Genomic DNA, 23762 nt, shown 5'->3' on the forward strand with positions numbered 1-23762 from the left:
ATCCCTTGTTTTTACAGATTAGACCGCACAAACTTATCTAGATTTGAATGAGTTCCAGCGCTTACGTAAAGCTGTTTCAGTCTTGTCGGAGATTACAGAAACAATGCATTCAAATATACAGTAGTGTTATATTACTCTGCTTTCATCGTAAATTTATTAAAACTACCTTCTGTAATCTAAAAACACAATTGTTCTATTCAAACATTTAGTTAAAGACTTACCTTGTTCAAAAATTTAAACCCGTGTCCGTATCATTAGGAGTGCTAACTGTAAGTTTAAGTTTTGATTAACTTCCGGCACAATTATATCATCATAGTGAACATGTGCAGTCAAAACCAATATATGCCTTAAGCAAGCCGACTTCCGTAGTTCTCTTGTTGCGGCCGACTTGGACAGTTTTCAATTACGACAGTTAAGTTATACGCCTCCTCTGCTATAACCTTCTCACTGTATTTAGTGAGGCAATATTTTTATGAACTTTGTTTGATACTAAAAGCTAATAAGGCCTTAAATGAAGTCTTCTGCTAATAAGGTCTTCGTTTATATCAAAAAAAAACTTTTAAATGATCTTACTAGAATGAAATCATATAAGACAAAGTAAAGAGAATAAGTTTAACTTTCCGAGTCTAATTTATGTAATGTATCAAACGTTTGCCCTCCGACGCTTATCGAAGCAATTTTGGTGAACTATCTACATACCAGAATGTATGCAGATAGAATATTTGTGGCATAAGCCGGCTTACTCGATGCTTTCTCTTTATTACATCCAGTGGAGATTTACATCGCTCGTAATATATCTAGCCTTTATTAAGCTCCTCTGATAAATATACATTTATGTTAAGATATTCAAATTCTTAGAATGCTCACAACCATTTAAAATATTAGTGATTATATAATAGCAACATACAATCAATTCAATGAGTCAAAGCAGGCAAAAAAAATCTAAAAGTAATCTGTAATTCTTTTAAATAAAATATATCTCTTTCTTCCCTTACTTCTCTAAAGCTTTCTTTTTTCTTTAATTCTAAACTTTGACCTCGTTTATATCTTGTCTTATGATCTCCTTTATGTCTATCTAAGTAAAGATAAAATAAAAAATACAGTAAGGAATGGATTTTAGTGGGAACAAAACACCAGCTAGCTGAGGTTGAGCGAGACGACTTGGTATTCCAATTTCTTATCGTACAGTATTAGTACTAATAAAATGTGCAGATTGTTTTATTACTCTGGAGCCAATAAGACAAAAAATTACTTATTATAATCTATAGTAGTTGACTTTTAGCAGTGACCTTTAAAACTTTTCTATCTTATCAAAATATGAAGTAAGAAATTCAAATCAAATGCAGTTTCTGAGGAGTGAGTCAGTTTTAAAAGCTAGCTTCTTAATACCCTCATATAATTCTTTTAAAGTAAATAATAAAATATTATAAAAACTTTATTTATAAAATATGGAAAACACAGTACACACAAAGATCTCATTAAACACAAATTGAGCAACTATAAAATTTATGGACAAGTATACAATAACAAAACTTAAAACTAGTGGTTGCATACATAACAATAAACTTATAAGAACCGGGGATGAATGTGGCTAAATGTAAATGCTATTATTAGAATTAGACAAAAAACTGATTTTTTATACGATATACAATAAATATACCTGGACTTTTCTCTGTAAAAGATGACAGATGTTACATGTCTGGTTTGTTTTATCGGTTATTCTGTCATTCGAGGAATTTAAATGTTTCGTCATTCATTTGACATTTTAATGTCAATATGAAAAAATCAATACGATTCTGAGCAAAATAAAATAAAACTAATTTGAAAATGTAATCTCCTTTATAAAAATCCGTCTGTAAAATACTGGTATCTTATGTGACGAATCTAACAATATAAATATAACAAAACAATAAGTGATATATGAGTATGAAGGAACGTTAAGCTGAACCTTCAATAAGTCGTAATTTCCTCTCAAAATATTTGCACAGAATGCAAGTACTTGAAGCGCTCGTGGTATTTCAACTTCGTCAATATTGGTCTACAAAGTCATATGCTTGCTAACCATGGACCGTCCATCATTTTTAATATTCTTTTTTAGCTACTAAAATTGCACTAACACACTTATCACCTACAACATGTAGTCTTAAATATATATTTACATTTTAGCCGCAGCATTTAGCGCTAATTTAAAGAGCTAGACTATTCACTTAATTATCCAATGTTGTTTGACTAGTATTCCGTGATGTTTCACGTAATTCGGGTGGCGTGGCATTGTCACTTAATACGGGACGAGCTGTAATAAAACATACACATTTTATAAACATTGTTTCTCCTCAGTTTAAAATAATGTAATGCAAATTCTAATAGCAACCAGACACATCTGACGATGCCAACAGCTATAGTTTATGAATATTAAAAAATATATACATATAAAAGTATTAATATATTAGTTTTTATCAAAATTGAATTGGAAGCTTACCAAACATTCTGAGGAGAATCTTTTCTATTCCATGTAAGGGAGACTCGAATATAATACAGAGTATTAAAGCAAGAAAGAATGTGAGCACTATGTGAGATATCGCGTTCGCCGCCTGAAATAAAATAAAATTTTATGTATCTACAAATGCACGTAAAGAATAATTACTTTATTCGCACTCCGTAACAAGATATCAATACATATAATTAAAGAATGCAAATAAAAATATAAAATTAACCAAAAAGCTTTCATTTTTACTTACCACAGTAAAGAATGTTATGTGAAGAGGGTGTCGCAACTGGCCGACATAGTATAACTCAACTATACCATTGACGAGATACGCGCAGAATGTTAATCTAGCAATAGGCACCAAGAACTTCCAATTCAAAAGTTTGCCGAGAACACCTGAAATATTTGTAATGAAAATGCCGTATTAATATTTAGATCGCAAACTATTTTAAATACGATATTAAGCATCGTGTAAACGTAGAGTTATTTTTATATATTAATGAGTTTCTAATTTTAAAATAATTTTTATTTTATTAATTATTCCTTAAAAGTATCTAACTGAATCATATAAATTTAGGCATTGCATTGCATTTGCATTTTAAAATTGTTTATAGGCATCATTCACAGTCCATGCAGTTTCTGACGAGCATTTTTTCAACTACGCCATAAAAGCTTTTCATCCCATTTATAACTAAAATGTGACAGTTCGCCAGCATTTTATTTATATTCAATGTGCGTAATCAATTTACTGGAAATAATATTTTGACATAAATCATTACCTTCAAAAGGTTTTTCATTTTAATTGGCGCTTTTATGGTTAAAAAATATATTAATTTTTGAAATATTTTTATTGGAGTACAAAAAATTTAACGATTATGTCCTCTAACTGACCTCCGTTACCAGATGCGCAAGCAACAACCAGCCAGCCATTGGCTATACTCCATGCAAATTTGTGGAGTGATATGTATGCAGCGGCTTCAAGCTCGCTGTACTGATACCAGTCCTGGTAGAATAGACTGACAGAGAGCGTTGTCACTGTACCAAGTATTATACTTATTGTCCATCCAAGAGTTTTGAGAAGCGTTGAAAACTGGTATCTGTTTAGAAGACATATATTTATTCATATTTTAATCTAATAATCAGGGTGCCGTCGTATATTTATCGTGCAATAAAAAGAACGATAAATTTCTATATGTGTAATGAGATTTACTTTGCCAAATTATTTACTTACTTTTCCAACTGAATTCTATGTAACATATACCCTGTTATTATTCCCATGAAATATGGCGTCATCTTCATGTGCGTTCTTATATAAGCGCCCACAAAATAATTATTGGTGGCAAAATCCGTGAATTCTCTGCAAAATAGTAATTACGGCATATTAAATCTCAATTAAATAATAATACTCAGTCCAAATTGCTGGGACTTAAAACATTTAAGGGCGAACTCTTGACATACTTTGCATAAAACAACAAAGTGGGATCCAGCCGTTCTTTATATGTGATGACAGATGGGATGACGAGGGATATGAAAGTCGCCGCCGACGTAAATATGGCTCCAAATCGTCTCCAGTGCCACAGGCTGTAGATAAATATGGGTGCGACAAAGAAAAGCTGTGTGTCTACTGCCAAATACCATGACTGGAACATACACTGTAAACAAGAGAATATTGAAAGTAGTTCTTGTTCGTTAAACTTGATAATGTTAAAATTTATTTTAGATATCAACTTTTATATATTTTTTTTATTTTAGACCAACATTATAAAATAAACATTTCATATACTTGTTGTACTGAATTACCTACTTTATAAGAAAAGACAATTCAATGCAATTATTATTTATGAAGCTTATTTGGCTTGAACCGGTTTTATATTAAAGAGCAATAATATGTTATTATTTTTATCAAAGCTATTATGTGATATTATAAGTGTCAAGTATGTGCTCCTTACCAATTTATCGGTATTAATATAATTGTTGATATATAGTATATTGGCCCACCAAACTTCCATACAACGTTCTTGTTCCAGCTGCAACCTTCCTTCCCATAACGGACCTTCACCGATCTTTGGTAACCAAGTCATATAAAATAGTATAATAATGAGGTAGGCTGGAGTTACTCTGGAAAAAAGTAAATTTATGCTTAATATTATTAATATTTTATTTTATTACTATAATTTCCACTCTTGCTTAACTGTTATTATTTCCTCACCTGACATAGCGAAATATTAATATGGGGAGGACATTAAGCCTTCCTCTGCGCTTATCTAACTCAATAAGGAGCAATCGGCTGAAGAGAAATGCACTGAGAAACAAGAATGTATCGACAAGGAGCGTGTTGTTTAACATGAAGGCATTTATTGGATCTCGGATCAGCTGAAAATGATATAAATATTAGAAAAATATTTTATTATATAACAGTTAAGGACAAAGAAAAAAGCATACTCTGTCCCAAGCTTCAGCGTCCATAACGGGTCCACTGCCAATAAAAAGACAGGCGTGTCCCGCTATAATAAAGATCATAGCTAACGCTTTGATGCCGTTAATACATTCTAGCCCCAAGCTATTATTTTGTTTTGTTGATAGAATCTTTTTCATATTGTTTATCAAGGAAAAAGCAATTATCAGATCCTGGACAGGACTGTTTTTCTTCCGTGGATACTTCATAATGTATAATTCATACGACGTTGTAAACAGACACAGCAAACCAAAGAAAAATAGTATGCCACTGAAAAAAAAAATATATAGCAAAAATAAAATATAAATCCGTAAAACAGAGACAGATTATTTAATATTATAAGAGTTTATGTATAAACCGAGTTATGTGAGCTGGTGAAGAAATTAATTGAATTTTGTTATAAAGAGAAACGTGAACGAGCTTTCCCCACTATCCGTTTAATTAAACAAAACTTGTAAAAGGATTACACCGTTATAGCATTTGTACCAAATGCACTTAATCTAAGCCCGTTTAAAACAACTCTATCAAAATAAACAAGGATAACGTTTCCGAGTAAATGTCAATTAAGTTTAAAACTTTAATGTTTTTATATATCTAGGAACATTTAAACTGACTGGGTTCTAATGTTCAGTGACAGAACGACCTACTAAAATATTAGTCTTCTATAAAGCGCCAGCAGCTTCCATATGACGCCTCGGTATACATCTAAATAGTTATCTTCATATCCACTTAAGTATAATAACAGCTGTTAAATTACTGTCTTTAGTGAACAATTCTGTATGAAGTGCCATTATATTTTCTTGCAATTAAAACACTCTTATATAAACTCTGCATTTAGGTTAGTTCTATAAAAATTTTACGGTAAAAGTAAATCGCTTTCCATCGTTTACAATTGCTGCAGCTGTTAGGATATTTTTTATGTTTTCATAAAAATTAATATTTTAAAATATTCTAGAGTAAGTATACTCTCGGTTACGGAACCGATTCTGGGATTGGTCGAGAGGAGAATTTCATATAAAACTTACAGGAAAGCGATATCAAGTTTCGTAACAGATATAGGTTTCCGTGTGTAACAATCCCTCTCGGTAACTTCCACTCCAGTTGAATTTCCGACTGTATGAGACAACACATCTCCTACAAAGCCAGCCACAGCTTTTGCATCACAAGCGCTCGGAACGCATACAGCCCAACGAAGAGTCTCGCCGCGACCAGTTCTTATCTAGAAAAAGAGACATTAAATTAGTAATAATTTCAGAATGAAACTGAACGCCTTAAAACGATTCGTACAAATGATGTTTTTAAAGATTCCAAAGAGAAAAAAAATGCCGCTGTTTCTAATATTACAAAAACTTAAATACCTATTTGAACGTTATATTGTCTCTACACATTAAATATTGTTTACACGTTATTTCAATATTTACATGACCACTGAGGTGTCATCTGTTACAACTTTTATTTAATTTACCAAATTTGTTGTTTTATATATTTGAAATATGGTTAAGTTTGTTTTACCGATACTTAGTTATTATAAAGTAGTGTCATAGTGACACGAAAAAATTTAAATAATAATTATAGAAAATTGATAATTGAATCCACTTATGTAAGTACTTAAATTTAAATGCTAGTTTCATTTTTTTATTCACATTTAAGTTCTTTTATTTCACTGTAGGAAACTTTAAAGCTTCCGTACATGCTTCCTTCTTACTTTTTTCAAAGCCAAGTCGACCAGGCTAAGTAATACTACAAAGGCTTTTGCCTTGAGTCCTCCAACTTATTATGTGTGGGTCGATTCTAGCTTCTGGAAATACATGACCTATTTGGTCTCAGTTACTTTGACGGGCGAGAACTGTTTACGAAACGTATAGAGAACCTTAAAAAACAAGGTAATTATGTATTAGCATTTCATATTGAATATTTTTATTTTGTATCGTAGATAATAAACGTACTACTCATTGTTTAAAAGGGTTTGATGATATTTCCAAATTGTAGTAACGTGAAAATTTACATCAAATTTAATTTATAACTAACTTCAAAACAAAGCCATTTGTAAAGTGTTTACTTCTATGAAGATATAATATATGCACAATAAAATAATATGTTAATAAACTAACTCTGTCTTGAGTCGATTGAAAGTAAACATTGTGCTATTTATTTAGCAACCAATATCCTAGACAAATACATAAAAACTGTGTTCTCAAAGGAGATAAATTAAATATTAATTTATATACAGAATACAAAGGTTTCAAATATTATGCAACAGAATTATAAATACTACTCGTCTAATTTTAGCCGTTCGCTTTTATAAAATGTTTTACTCGTTACAATTACCGCTTGCTATTAGAAAATGAGCAAATCAAACATGACTGATGTATGCAGAATAAATTCGTTTGAATAAAACGAACAAAAAACCTTTTTAATACTTAGCATATCTTAAATTTAAAACCTTAAGCTTTATTTAGAACAATATGAATTAAGTACCGCTCTTTATTCAATCATCCCCGGTCGATCCTCTATAATCCACGGAAGATTTGCGACTTAAAAACCTGTTTCGAATACATTGCCGGTTATTTAAATAGACAAGAGGTTGTTATTAATATAAACCTTCAAACAAATTACGTTAAATTTATTTCAGTGCTTTTGTTACGTAAAGACTTTTATTATCATTTTTAAAAGGTTTTTTTTATGTATTTTAACAAACGATAAAAGAAATGAGAATAGCAATTTTGCTATTAATTGTGTATGTTTATTTATATCATTGTATCTCCTATATCAGTAAAGTTGAGACGAATATTTATTCAGACTAAAAATGAACTTTGTTGGAAAAGTGTTAGATGTCATTCAAAAATTATGAAAACCTTTTTGTTAAACTGGCTAATATTAATTAAGACTGACTAGAAAGCTGTCCGTGGAATGACACCGCCTAGTTCCCATAATGTATCTTTCGTGATCCTTGATCTTTAGAATTTGATAAACCTTCTGTATTATCATTTCGTGCAAGCTGTTTTGATAGCTTTATCATCTTATATATATATATGGATATATATGCTCTAGGAACATTTGCGCATAAATTATTTGTTTTTCAACCTCTTCTAATATTTTTACTATAAATTGACTGTTCTCATTCTCATGTTTGATTCCTTGTTAAAAACCAAAACTTGTATCTGAGTTATTTAATCAGTTATAAAAACAGTTATTTCCATATCATTATAAACATGTTTACGCTTTAAAGGCTATAAAATCTTTATTCTACTGTTGTATCAGTCCAGCGCTATCTTAGTCACGCTACAACCTTCCATATTTCCTGTAACGTCATCTACAGTTTCTAGAACATTAATGACATATCATAACAAATGAGTTTATTGATCTACATATGTCTTGATATGAAACTGGTTTAGTTGATATTACATAATTACTTCTTAACTTTTTTTTTATATGAATACTACTATCAAATAACATATCAATCCGTTTTTTGTCACATAATCTCTAGTCCATAACTTCAGAATTTAAATACGAATTATTTTTTATTATAATCAATCGTTGAAGGTGGTAGAGCCGAAAAAATACAAAACGTATGACATAAATTTGAAGTGTATTTTTATCTTTATAAAATCAACTGTTCATAATTATTGTTGACTAGGATTAGTTACTGTTAGTGTAGAAACAACATCCGTAAGTTTTTGACACTTTAAAATTTATTGTAAACATAAGATTAACTTAAGAATTACGAACTCTGAAGCGGTAGATTCAAGTGTTATAAGAAGTACGATGTACTTGACGCTATAAAAAAAAACATTTTTTAATTCAAACGTAAGCCTAAAGAACGACGAAGCAAATAAATATTTGAATCGTGTCGATGATCAGCACATAATTTATGTGGGTTACCACTTAGCAGTTCTTTATAAATAAAATAACAGCTACCTTTATTGAATTACTCATCAATTATACAGATATGTTTTGTATTATTTTAAAGCAGTTTTGATAATCTTTTTTACCAATATTTAAAGTAAACAGGCGTGTTTCTAAGGTTATTATTGTACTGTCAATAAAATGAGCAATAAATCCTAACGTTAGTAAAAAATATATATCTGGTTAATCTGGTTCTGTTATTTTATGTTATATTTACGAAATTTTATATTCTTTTTTGTCCTTTTTCGAACAATTAAAATTAAAATACCTTTAACTTCGACCTTTACCTTTTTCGCTTCCTCTGACTGCCTCCACTTGATAGTAGCCAGACAATATTGACCTTCCACGGTCAGACCTTCTCCTGGCTCGTCGATCCCTACACATTCATCGAAATTACCGAGATGGTAAGAAGAACCGAACAGAAGACCTTGTGGAGACTTGGCTGATGCGTCGAACACTAAAAAAAATTGATAATAGAATAATAATTATCCATATTTAATTACATATACATAAATATTTAACAATTACTAAAAACGCAACTTCTTGAGGAGATTTATAAATTTCGTAATGTTCGTTTCTTAATTAATATCTTATTCTGTTTTGGCGTGAAAAATACTTACATTCGTGCGGTGGAAAATTGAAATTTAGAACAATTTTTCTAGCAGTCAAAAAAAACATTTGGTATCATATAAACAATATATTGTGTACGATTATTAACAATGCCAATTAATTATGACAAATGGACCAAAAGTCTATCTGGTGTTAAATAGCTACCATCGCTCATGAAATTTTTTATTTTTTTTTTTGTTACAATATATAGCTAAGAAGTTTCAGGCAAAAAAGAACTTAATTAAAAAATTGGTAATATTGTATTCATGATAATATTTAAGGGTGAACATTAAATTGAGTATATTTTGTCGAAAATTACTTTTTGCAATTAAAATATACATTTCAAACTTTATACCATGTGACTTAATAATATTAATGATCGCCATGATTGGAATATATTGAAAATTTTATAGTTCATTATAAACATAACTTTTAATTTGTGCTTTAAATTTAAACATCGAGTCATTTAAAGCGCGTGCTCTATTAAACAAAGTACAATTATCAATTTTCGATATGTTTATATATGTCTTATTTCCTGAATTCTTTAGTCCTTCCCTCGAATAAGGAAATGATCGCTCCCTTGTCACATCCTCACATTTAATGTTTTCAATGAATGTGACATGTTTTGTAATTTTGGTTTACCTTTTGTTATATCGAATTTTCCTTTTCAGTTATAGATATACGTTTATTATTTTTTTATTTCCGTTTAAATAATGTTCTCTGAGTTTCATTTAATTTGCTCTTACTCAGCAGAAAGTAGGCATCTAATAAATCCAAAATAAAATCACTCATACATTATTTTTTATGTAAAAATGTGTGAGATAATCCATCTCAACTTACTGACCACAGCATTTTTTGCGTATTGTAAAGGCTAGGTGCTCGTAAATTTTAGAGGCAGAATTTTTATTTTTTAACTATAGCGGACAAAGGTTTAGTAGTCATTCATAGCAGTCTGTATTTATTAACCGCAGCCATATATCACATGCCGTATAAAAATAACGCTAGTGCCCATCAATTGCATTCACTCGATGGGTTTCAAGAGAAGTTTAATGTTATACGAACCGAAAAATCCAATCTTTAACTATGTATATCGACATATAAAATGTTTTAGTTTGAATAAAAATATTAGATTCTGTTTTGAAAATGTTTGTTGGTTGTCATTTGATAAATGTATCAGGTGACTGTTGGGGATTGGAGAAAATAGAGAACACAAGATATGGCGTTTCTTATTCCAAAGGTCCAACGAGCTGATAATATTTATTTATGGGCTACATCTTCAGTAACAGAAACTGTTTTGATAAATACAACTGATTAAGTTAAACTGTGCATAAACAATAAATGATTAAATAAAAAGTGATTATAATTAGATATCCTTCAGTCAATTAGGACAATATTAAAATGTTTACCAAAATAGATAGTCATATTTTTTTTTTACTTTTATTCATAAACTTACGGCAAATTATTCTTTTTTTTTGTGTAAATAGTGAGAACTTGTGTTTTTATAATAAATAATAATAATAAAATAACACTTTCCTGTTATATTACACTGAAAAGTAACAATACATTGATATTGTAACATGAAACAAAATAACGTCAGATCAAACATAGATTTTGTGTTTAGCCAATAGATATGTTTATACTTGTTCATTCTGTAGGCGTTCTGTTCATTCATCTTTTAAAATTTACTTCTGTAATAACCACAAACAAATAAACAACACATAGCTACTGCAACGCAGTATTAATAAAAACTGAACAGCTTGGAAATAAATTAAATTAATAATATACAAAGAAAATATTCTCAGAATATCCAAAGAGAACTAACTCCATGGACATTATATATTGAAAATCTTATATGGAGAAAAGACCTTCCAGTGAGACAAAGATCTAAAAATTATACATTACTAATTTTTACCACCATACAGTCTCAAAAGCTTTAGATACAGTATTTTTTTATTCTATAACTTTGAATGGAACATATATATTTTTCTAAAAATTCCTTAACTAAAGTCTAAATTCTACTTCATACGTTTTAAACTGCAAAATAAAAGCAGCACTTATTTAATAATAAGAAAAGAGATTTTTTGTATCACTGTCTCCAGCAATAATCCCAGTTAAGTATCAATGTTACGATACGCTTTTGCGGAAAAGAATTTATCACGTTTTCCCTTCTATAAGGCTTTATTGCTACTTAATACACATTTGTATTCGTGTGAGGTATTCATATACAACAACTATAGACGAACACGACGGATAAACAAAGATTTTTAAACCTGTTTCCGTCCCTAGTATAATTCTCATACATTTTGACATTTCAAATTTAACTATGTAATTTTATTCATTACAGCTTAAATAAAAGTTTATAATGTCCGCAGACAACATTTCTATTGAATAGCGTATTTTTTATAACGTAATCTTACAATTTTAAGGACAAAATTTTACATATCAATGGATGAAACTAAAATGTATGGTATCACGTATGAGTCAGTCATGATTCCACTAATCCTTGTTATATATATATATGTACATATATATATATATATATATATATATATATATATATATATGTATTTTCCAATAATATTTTTATAGTTCGAATTCATACCAAACATTCATAATATCTATCCACCTAACTTATTTTATGATCGTTAGTAGTCCAGACGCACTCGTCCTTGGCCACCGCGAATGCCTAAGTAGACTTTTGGGAGCTATGTGAGTCACGTTGAGATCGCAACATCGCGATATTGACCCAATTGTGTAATACGATTTAATTAACTTGAGTTTAACCAAAAATGTCTTTGTTATATTCATATTGAAAATTAAAAATTGATATGTAAGAATAAAGGTGTTTAACTGACTATGAAGTCCGATAAATAAGCCAGTGTGACCGTAACCTTACATTATTTGAATGAATATTTTGATAAAATATTTAGATATACATATTTTTTATACACTCGGAGTGGTATAAAAATTTGATTCAAAAATTTTAACATAACTTCCTAGTATTACACACATATATCAAAGTTCATTGATATTGAATACAAAAAAGAAAAATCATTCTAAATCCCATATATTATATTTTTAAGCAAGATATATACGTTAAATATTTAAGGACAATTCAATAATGTTTACCCAATAATCGATTCTTTAACATACAATAGCAATGTTTACATTTTGTTTAACATTATATGTACACATCTTTATAACAGTAACTTAAAATCCTGTATAAAATAAATGTCTTAAGAAGACGTTATAATCATGATTATATAATTGTATCTTCGATTACAAAGCTGTTACGAATGCAATACGTCATCTGCGACCATATTCACGGACATAATATTAATTAGCTGAATTGCATTAGGTTACAATTAGGCAAAGGTCGTTTACACGACACGACACGAGCACGACAACCTCTTTAAATAAGATCTTGATCTAGTTACACGTCTATAGACTAAGTGACGTTGTTTTTAGTTACAATTAATTTTTATTTTTTATTGTATTGTGCAGGATTCTTATTTATTATAATTAAATGTCCGTTTAAAAATATTTTTCAATTATATTTCATTATTAACGAATAATTCATGCTATAACTTCAGACAAAAATCTGTTTTTAAATACAATGAATATTACGATACTAAGTATATCGTATGATTAAAATGAACATTACTTAAATATGCATAGTTCTAAGTAGAAGGTATTTTTGGTATGTGCAAAGTAAGTTGATATGCAAAACGCGTGCAACACTCATTGTTTCACAACGTATTGTTCCAGAATGTGACGTACGACGTAAAATACGACTCGGACATCATGTGGAAAACTACTTAAACTAAAATTATTTTAAGTTTAAACTTACATATAATAACTAGGCAATATTCTCCTTAATTTAAGTAACTTAAAGCATTTTTATTCCTATTGTTAAGACGAGATTAAAAGCTTCATAATCAGCATTGTTAAAATATAATTCACCACAATTAATTGCAGCAACAAAAGTTTATGCTTGTAACGTTAATTGCAAGGGAAACTGTTTTTTAAAGCAGCTTTCTGGGAGTCAAAGAGTACATTTCTGTTCATAAATGTGTAATGAGATGAGAGCGACAATGGTTTGTTAAATGAAGGTCGTCGTGTGAAGTATTCAATTACTTATTATCGTTGTAAGTTAGAAACTGAAATTCCGTCACAATGTTTACAAATATTTGACAATTTATTACCACGGCTATCGGGAAGAAATCGATAATGTCAGTTTAAAAAACTCGTAAGAGTATAAATATAAATTAACATTTACATATACCTTAAACCAGTTCTATTCCATCGAAAAAATGTGAGCAAAATATATTTGGAATTATAACAACTTTATAGATATCATGAATAAGATATTATTGCCATTTTTTTTGTATACGTTTTATATGATACAATATTTAAACAATCTAAACGTTTTCTATTACATCTGGAATAAATCCAAATTACATAATACTATAAGAAAATCGAGTGCGTTGTTTCGTGATTGTTCCAATTATTATACAGACCTTTTTTTAAAATACAACGCAATTCTATCGTTTTAACTGTGCGAGTGTACATTGGCCAGACGCCCAATAGCTACATGAGATCGGCTGATCTTGCATTGCAACCGCAGCCAAAACCGACAGAGTAGAATCGAGCTGACCCTTGTTTTAAACATCACATTCATGCATTTATCATACATGCAACATCACCTGAATTATTTGGCTTGGCTTGGCTTGGCTTAACGTTTTAATGAATCAATGACTTCGATTGGTCGATGACAATTTACATCCTTAGTTGTGAAATAATTGTTTTATATCTTATGTTTTGTTCCAGGACTCAAAGAAATCCTGCTTAGTTTTTATACTTCCCACTAAAAATTTGTATTATATATAGTGTGTGCAGTTAAGGTTGAACTTCATACTTTATAGCATCAGTAACAATCTACTGTTAGTTAAAATATGTCGTTTGTTAACTTAAGTGATTAGGTGAAATTAATATTCCTTCTATCAAGTACAGATATAGTTACTATGTTATAACTGTTGTTAAAACTTTCAGACCAGTATTTAGATTTTCACATAAAAATCAGGACATCATAGTTGAACATGAAATAGAAGCCATAATGCCAGCCATAAGCCAATGCCATCACTAATTGAGATTCGAACAAAAGAATAAAAAAAAAGGCTTTAATTGGATGCGATGGCATTCTCATCCAAATATCGGACGGCGTACATAAAAAAATCAAAAAAAAATCAAAAAATATTTAGCTTCTGGTATCAAACATAAAGGAACAAAGAACCTCTAATAATTTATTTTTGATACATTTAAATTATTTGCAAGTGCTTTGAATGGTTTAAGAATGCCAAAGGTTACAATTAATTTACGATTTCATGGTTTTCAAGTTAATAGTTACATAATATTGTAAGTATATACTAAAAAATTTTATATAATATAAGTTAAAAACACAAAGACAATCTAACGATTCGTCTGAATGACGGAAGCAATTTCATCATTATTGTCAAGGAAATTCTTACCTTTTTGTAACCCATGTGTATGAAGCGTATTGATTTGTATGCTTAACAATAATTTATGTCGTGTGTCAACCCAAATTATAATTTATTTACAACCTTACAATTTTTTCTCGTTGTACTCTATTAGATTAACAATAAGTTGAACAAGTTATTCGGAACTATTTAAAATCAAAATATTAAAAAATATTTTCATGTTTTCCGGATTTTAACACTTCCATGTATCTTTTCTTGTTGAGATTTAACAATATACTTGTATTTAACTTATTTCGTTTATGTAAAAATTTAAATTTAACATAAATTATGTAATGTATTTTTTAAACAAACAAAATCCTTTGTAAAATTAGTTGAATCAAAGAATATCGTCGTGTATATGGGACATATCGGACGTCGTGTATATATCAAAACATATAAAAAAACAAAGTGTCTCGCCGCGTCTGTCTGTCTGTCTGTTCGCGATATACGGAAAACCTACTGCACCGACTATCAAACAGTTATCACCACTCGATAGCGTAATTCTCGAGGAAGGTTTTAGTACATAATTTGTTAAGTGTTTGGTATTTACTTGTATAATATATATTTATTTGAAAGATTTTTAACAAGTTTTACGAGTAAGGTAATAGAACTTCATTACCTTACAATTATTCCTTATTTTAATTAAATAAATACAGCGGACTAGTTAATAATATATGGGACAGTTTTTAAGTTTTTAAAACTAAATAGTAAAATTTAATAATGATTGAAATAATCTTCCTAATGTTAAGAAAATTTAACCGATTTTATAGTCACAGACAAACTGACTAGCTACGCAGTATGTGCATACGTAAGTATGTACATAAGTTGTATTTATAAATAAGTTGAATATATAAGTGGAATTAAATATCACTCATTCATCTTGTGTTATTTATTATATAGATTTAAAAATAGTAATATGACGCCTATAGGTTTTTACAAATGATACATTTCAACGGCGTCCTTTCAAACTCGCTAATTACAACTAGTTTTTGGGAATTGACACCTTGCGACCGGAACCGACGTAACCTCGCCTCGGTCAAGATTAAAATTTAATTCAAATCATGTAATAATTAATGTTTATATTGATTTAATTAATGAAAATATTTATGTATTAATATTCTGACATTGCGTGAACGCAACATAATTTAAAGTTAATTTTAATACTTTCGTTTAAGGAACCGCATATTAAACAACCATTTAACAAATATCTGGAACTCTCTGTTTTGTTTTCGTCATGAATGTGTAACTTAGAACTTATTTGTAGTATGAATTTTTCAAAAAAATATGGGGAACTTAAATATCAGAAGTAATGTTTCCGCTTTTCACATGTGTTTTTATTATCAAACATTTCGATAATTATTTACGTAAGACGGAAGGACAGAAATTTTATTATCTATTGACCTTTATTAATTATTTTTCCTTGGATTAGCAAAAATGAAATTAATTCATTAATATTATAATTCATGCAAGTGGTTCTTTGTGAATTTTTAAGAGTTTGTATTGAGTAATTTATAAATAATCAAAATACATTTAAAAGGCAGCTACATTTTTCTGACTTCATCTCGTTAATTTACAAGTTACTACATTTCATCATCATCATCATCATCATCAGCCTATCGGAGCCCACTGCTGAGCAAAGGCCTCTTCTCACATGGAGAAGGTTAGAAAAGCATTAATCACCACTTATAGTTTGAAATTTTAAGTCTAGGTTTCCTCACGATGTTTTACTTCATCGTGTATCAGTGGTGTCTAAATTGGTACTTGCCAGGTTTCGAACCCGCGCCATGACGTATGAGAGGCGAGCCTTTAACATCCAGGCCACAATAACTTTTTTATTACTACATCTATTATATATTTTTTTTTCTATAAGTGCTTTTTCCTAGTCTTCTTACTTTAGCCGTTCACTTGTATAACTAAAGCGAGTTAGAGTTATGAGATACCAACCGAATGATTAGTATGGTATTAAAGATTATTTTCGGTGATAATGACAGTGAAATATCATAGTTTAGTGATGTATATAATTTAATTCATTTGATTAAGATTATTCTTCAAACATGATGAAATTCATATAAATGTAAATAAAGGAGAAAATAAAGATTAATAAAGGAATTAACAAAACCATATTTATATGAAATTAATATATTATTTTTCGGATTACTACAGAACGCGTATTTTATGTGATCACGGTCGTCGACACGTCGCAAGTATGTAGGTTAAAAAAAAATAAAAAAAAAATATGCGTAGCAATTCGAAAAATATTAGTTTTATTTAAATAAATACTCACGAAAGTCTTAGATCTCATTAAATTCATACTTATTCAATAACTCTCATGTTATTGTGAACAACCTACAAACTTGCTGTTTTAATATCTTTCATTCGGTGTTAATGTGAACTATGCCAACTCATACTATGAACACAATACTGTACAATCTATATAAATGCCTGACGATTGCATCAATTCTAGACAATCTATTTGTCCCAATTTTTAAGAATAAAGTTTTCACTGTAGGCTGGAACCACAAGAAATATAATTTACCTAAACAATTCGGAGTAAATTGTTCGATATTATAAGGTAGAGAATTTTATATATAACAATATTCGCAGTAAAATAATTACGACAATTACAACAGCTACATATGTCTAGTTTTGCAATATTTTTAAACGTTTCTGAAGGTGAAAACAATTTAAATAATAATTGTTATTATAGTTTATTTAATTTAAAACGTTTATTAAGAACGAAAATATAAAACTATATAATAATAACTTAACTATGTATTTACTTCTATGACATAAGAATGGAAGGAAAAATAGCGTCTCTTGGTTTACATAAATGCAATTGCAGTTTACAATTGGTTACTTATAATCTGGTACTTCAGTTTATAGACAGGAATAAATATTCATTTTCTTTATATAAGAAACTTTATTATAAATAATAATATCTCTTTGTAATTTAGGTCTAAGTACGTTTTTATTATATACAATGAAGATACTGTTGTGACTATACTTTGATTAAATTTAAACCGATAATATTGTTATAATGTAAATGAGTAAATAGATTTATGATGGACATGGGATGGACTCCACAAATAGTGTTACGAAAATTCTTAGGATAAAAATATTACATTAAACCTTTTAGAAATATTAAAAAACCGGTAAGACAAAGGTACGGGCACTCACAATACCAGACATTCAGGTGTTTTTTATGTTACTGATATAAATATTTTAGATCCTCTGATTTTATTGAGAGGTAATAAGATAATTGGCCTGTGTTGCAAACACAAAAATAATAGTCATTTAATTTAATTAAAAAAAACACAGGCCTCAAATAAACCACATTACACTACAGCTCTTTTCAACGCATCTTTGTATCTTTATGTTACGGCAAATGTAACAGTCGTATTAATTTTCATATAAATAAAATTATGAAATAAATTAAATGGTATAATAATTATGAATATCAGAGTACCTTATGAAGTATGTGTATCATGAATAATGTGTCAATACGGATACAGAAATATCGTATGTAATTTTCAAACAGAATCTGTGATATTAATTAATTTTTATGTTAACGGGCAATGATCAAAAACTTTTTATAAATTTACATTGTGGCAGTGATAAAACAAAATTAATAAAATATATTAATATTGAGAAATTATCCTAATATTATATCAAAGAAACCAATAACATTCGGTTCGGTTCGAAAAATTCGGTTGGGTAGCAACCGGTTATTTTTCCGGTTTTATAAAATTCCATTCAGGTTACTGTGATGTAAAGATAGGCATAAATTTAAACAACTATTCATAATTAATGTGAAGTTATATTTTTGTCACTTAATCCCCTCTTCTAGACTGACACTTAAATTCAACCGTTTATATTAAAAATTAAGAACGTTCTCGAAGTTTAACGTTAGTATGATCCTCTTATACATTTTGATACAATCAGATGACCGACTAAATTAACTTCTCTGATAAACATTATATGATATATTGTTCACATTATATAACATTATTTATATGCTTTAAATTATATTCATATTATTATAATTATCAACTGAAAGAAATTAAAAGACTGGAAAACCTCAAACCTTTTAGGACGCTGACCATTTGTCGTCAGTAAATATGGCTATGACGTCACGTTTCCTCTTTAGACTCGATCGTTCATTACCAATAAATTTAATATGGCAAGCTTCCAAACGAATTTTGATTTACCTCCGTTCAAAGCGAATTATTTTTTTAATTCGTTGACATTTTAATTTTTAACTTCACTTCAAATAGTTGAAAAATGTTTAAAGAAACCAGTTTGGTACAAATGTGCTTATAAAAACAACGAAACAAGAGTTTGGTCACTGAAATTATATTAAAAATGATAGACTATTCACTGCGGAACCCATAAAAATGTTAATTGCAGACAAAGTCAGGTTTATTGAAAGACTATATTCAAAATTTATATGAATACTACATAAAAAGCGGTTCGTTAAAAAAAATACATAGCAACATAGCTTCCCGTAGTTCAGAAATTCCTCTTAGTATTTTAAAATTCTTTTCGCATTTCCATTTGTATTGAAAACATCAATTTTTAAAGTCATTAAAACGAAGTAATAGAAAGGTAGTAAATAACAGGATTTGATTTTGCATTGGCGTGGGCATTAAATATAAAACGCATGCTGATGTCGAAGTTAGCTCACATTGAAATTAATGTGGGGCCTCGCTGAATAGAGGGTTTAGTATGAACAGGAAAATGAAACTGTCACTTTAAAATAAACAAACCCTTGCATACTATTAACAATGTGAAAATCGATATGTTTAAAACTAGGTTGTGATTCAAAATATTTATTGAACAGTCAGTCCAACGAATACAACCCCAGTACACAATCTAAACTTTTCACGAGAGGTACGTTCTTAAAGTGAACTACATTTCGGTATCCAATAACCGTCTTTCGTGAACACGGTTACTGGAAATAATCAAATTCGTTTGGTTAAAAGTCCAAATATAAACCAAATATATTCGAAATAAATGCAAAGATTACATTTTTATATCTTTGGAAGCAGGATTGACTGAGCAATTCTATTGTTAATATAACAAATCATAAATACAATTGTATGAAAAACGTGGAACTGACCCTTAATGTGTTTTTGTAACAGATTGTAATACATCGAAATGTTTATTTTATTACTTTGTACTAAACATTTGATACCACCTCATGTCTTTAAAAGATTTCTCTTTATATTTAATGAATATCAAATTCAAAACCACTCGTTCAAAGTATTTCAAAAAAATCATAATTAGACAAGATATTTTAAATCTTTATTAAAGTGTTCTCATTATCCCTAAAACCAACAGAAGATTATTTATAACCTTTTGATAATATCGGCTTGCACCATAACTTTGATTTTATATTTAAATCAATTTATTTTCTTGTAAATTATAACATTAAAAACTCTTGAAACGAGAATCAAAAGCATGTTTGCCAATCAATATCATCTTTACTATGTAGTAACTTGTAATAGTAGAAAAAGTTAACATCACCCTGTATATTTAATTTCGTTAGGGAATTTCGATAAAATAATTATGTATCCGAACAACATTATTCATTCTGTTAACATTTCAAATTTGTTGTTTAACTAACCGTTTTATTTACTTATAAATATAAACACGTTTTAAATACAAGTAAAGTATATTTTCTGTTTAACAGATCACTTATATCCTGATTGGTTATAAAGTGTGACGTTTTAAGTATATTTTGATCGTATTTTTTCATCATAAGGGTACTAGGCTTGCCTCACCTATCCTTAGATACAGAAGAAGAGTGTTATGTTCATGTCTGTATGTTTGTTCCAGCTCACCTCTGAAATGGCTGGATTAATTTTTACGGGACTTTTATTGGCAGATTGCTGATGTAATAAGGAGTAACTTAGGGTAGTTTTTATCAAGATCCCGAATCCATGGGCATGGGCAGGGCCCATACGGAGCTTATGTTTTTTTTATTGCTTTTCTTGCGCAGACAAACAGTAACAGCAAGTATAAAATAAAATTATATAGATAAGTCATAATTTAATGTTAAAATATATCTTAAACAATACTAAGCTAGATATATACTATTGACTGTATTTCTGTTCATTCATTAACCTGCAAATTATTTTTACGACTCTTTATAACCAATGTTCAAAAGGTCAAAGTGTAAAATGTTCTAAGAAATAAAGAAGATAATAATATTATAATGGTAAATATAAATACGTCGATAACAATGCGATCAAATCAGTTGTCATGAATCTTAATTTACTGTAACATCACGTTTCGTTTTGTGATGATTTTTGCAGTCCTTTGTTAGTCATCCTAATCGATAATTATGAATCAACAGTATATTTTTGACATATCAATAGAAATCATCTTTTAAATTTTCTTGTTGCTAAGCATCGTTAAGATTTCTCGAGATTCAGAATGAGATACAAAAAGTATCTTTAATTAGAGCCGATTGTATGAGTATTTACTTTGCTTCACCACTTTTGATTTGTAGGACAGATATCATTGATTACACTGACGAAGTAAAAAACTGAAGTAACTCTTGGATGTTTAAATGATTTGTGATTTTATAATACATTTGGCAAAAGTATTAATATTGATACAAAAATATCAACGTTATTTCATTGGTATAATAGTTCATTCAGAATTGGTCATAACTGAACCTTAAAGAATATATTTATCTACCTTATAAATCCTTTGTATACATTTGCAATATAGCATTCGGATATTATATGTTATGATAGTGGACTGCAATTTTCAAACTATACTATACTATAATTTCATATTTAATTTATTACATACTTTATTTTTCATTGTCAAATAAATGGAAGGAGCTCCTTATTTGACTACATAGCATTTGATAATTCCAAGTAATTTCTTTATTGAATGTATGATACTTGTGGAATTCTAAACTCTAAAATAAACTTGTTATACACAAATCACTTCAATATTCCCATGTTGTATGATTTGTCAATCGCTAGGACAATGTGTAAACAATGTTAGAATACTTAATACTGGCTGCTATTCTTTACTTGTCTTTGAATTAACATATACTTCTAATAAAATTCACATAATAATATATTTTAAAAATATAAAGCTACTATAACGTTATAACCGCTGTTCTTAATTCAAGTATCTCATAACTCATCATGAATCACTTTTAGAAGTATGGACGTGTTTTTTTATTCATTTTATTAAGGCTTTAATTAATTTGATTAACGAATGTTATTATTTATACAATATCCACCATCTCTAAAGGGATCTCTGGAGATTCGTCTAAAACATTTCTCTTTTTTGTAATGATTGTGACCATAAATATAAGCCTTATAAAATTTAATACCATCTAATTTGATATTATAAATGAAAGAGTTTGTTTGAGTAAATGTGTAAGATTATATGTAAGTTTCCGTCATAAATCGCATATAAACTTATTCAACACATCACTTGAATGGATTAGAATTTTATTTTTGTAAACTTATATTAAAAAACCAACACTGCTGCTAATTTTATTTTAATTAAAACTCGAATCACGAAAGCAGAGACACGGCAAAATCATATATGTTATACAAAAATAAAAGAAAAAATATGTACATTTTACACAGCAATTTTTAGTCGAACGGAAAGATCGATTAAAAGCAAAAGGGTATTTCTTTAAGATAAAAGATTAAATATGTATAAAAGGAAAGATATTTTAGTATTAATATTAACGTAAAAAATATATTTTTGATGTTCGGAAAACAAAGACAATACCATTTCATAATACCACCACATTTTATCTTTTATAATTATTGTGAAACAAACAACAAAAGGATTTTGAGATTTAGGACAATTAATTATAGTATAAATTATTTTATGTTTACAAAGGGGTGAACTCTTTATATATAATATGCTTTCAATGTCATCTGATGGATCCATTGAATTTTTTAATTAGCGAGAAAAATATTTTCTCGTCGAGTACAGTATCGTTTCTAATAATAAGTCATACAATACACTAAGAGCGTTACTATGAAATATTAGCATTTTAGCTGTTATTGTGAAAATTATCATCATCTAAATGTCTCATCACATGTATTAAGTATTCGTGAAAAGGTACTTACTTTTTAAAGCCCATCTCTTGTTCAGCAGAAGTCCATCGAGGAACCGGTAGCCCTGTTCTCTACAAACTTTTTCTTTTACATTTGCCACAGCACTAGTTAGGGATAGTAAGTCACTAGCCAGTACCACCGAGGAGGCGTAATCAGGAGATTCAGCAATGAGATTGACTCTAGACGAATCCCCCTTTCCATCTTCATACACGTTGTAACCAGAATCAATTTTCTTCCCTTCCCTAAATTCTTGAAATGAACCAGACAATTTCTCTATAAAATCTTTATCTAAACCTATGTTTTGAGCTGTAAGGTTTAATCTTTGTATATCCCGCAGATCAACGTTACTCGAATTTAATATTGTAGACAAACGTTTAATAACTTGTTGATCTATATGAGTTTCATTTGAATTTTGATCGGCCGTGACTACCGCGAAAGCGATCGTTAGAATCACAGCGATAGAGATCATTTTGAGCGTGCGCACGCGCCGCTCGTTTTCGCCGACTGATACACAACCTTCGAGACTTGATGAATGAAATAAACTAAGTCAGCGCCTTGTTCAGTGTCCTGTGTCCATTATTCTATTACAACAACCTTATTGTTCTGTCACCTACGTCTCTTATAGTTTTCTATTGAAGCAGTTATATAATTCCTTAAGGTTTTTA

At 29.2% G+C, this 23762-nt stretch overlaps 1 protein-coding gene across 1 annotated transcript; it reads right to left on the reverse strand.

Moving 5' to 3' along the window:
• Window positions 1-1417: 1417 nt before the first annotated feature.
• Window positions 1418-23659, reverse strand: LOC116766216 (nose resistant to fluoxetine protein 6). The gene is made up of 12 exons (XM_032655997.2): window positions 23110-23659; window positions 9134-9303; window positions 5966-6159; window positions 4928-5210; window positions 4695-4858; window positions 4435-4603; window positions 3944-4137; window positions 3717-3842; window positions 3377-3582; window positions 2739-2881; window positions 2480-2591; window positions 1418-2293 (listed from the first exon to the last, which is right to left on the reverse strand). Exons 1-12 carry the CDS (start codon window positions 23564-23566, stop codon window positions 2208-2210), a joined length of 2304 nt encoding a protein of 767 aa, XP_032511888.2. The 5' UTR covers window positions 23567-23659; the 3' UTR covers window positions 1418-2207.
• Window positions 23660-23762: the final 103 nt, after the last annotated feature.

Source organism: Danaus plexippus, chromosome 15 (genome assembly GCF_018135715.1).
Source record: "Danaus plexippus chromosome 15, MEX_DaPlex, whole genome shotgun sequence".
Taxonomy (NCBI): Eukaryota; Metazoa; Arthropoda; class Insecta; order Lepidoptera; family Nymphalidae; genus Danaus; species Danaus plexippus.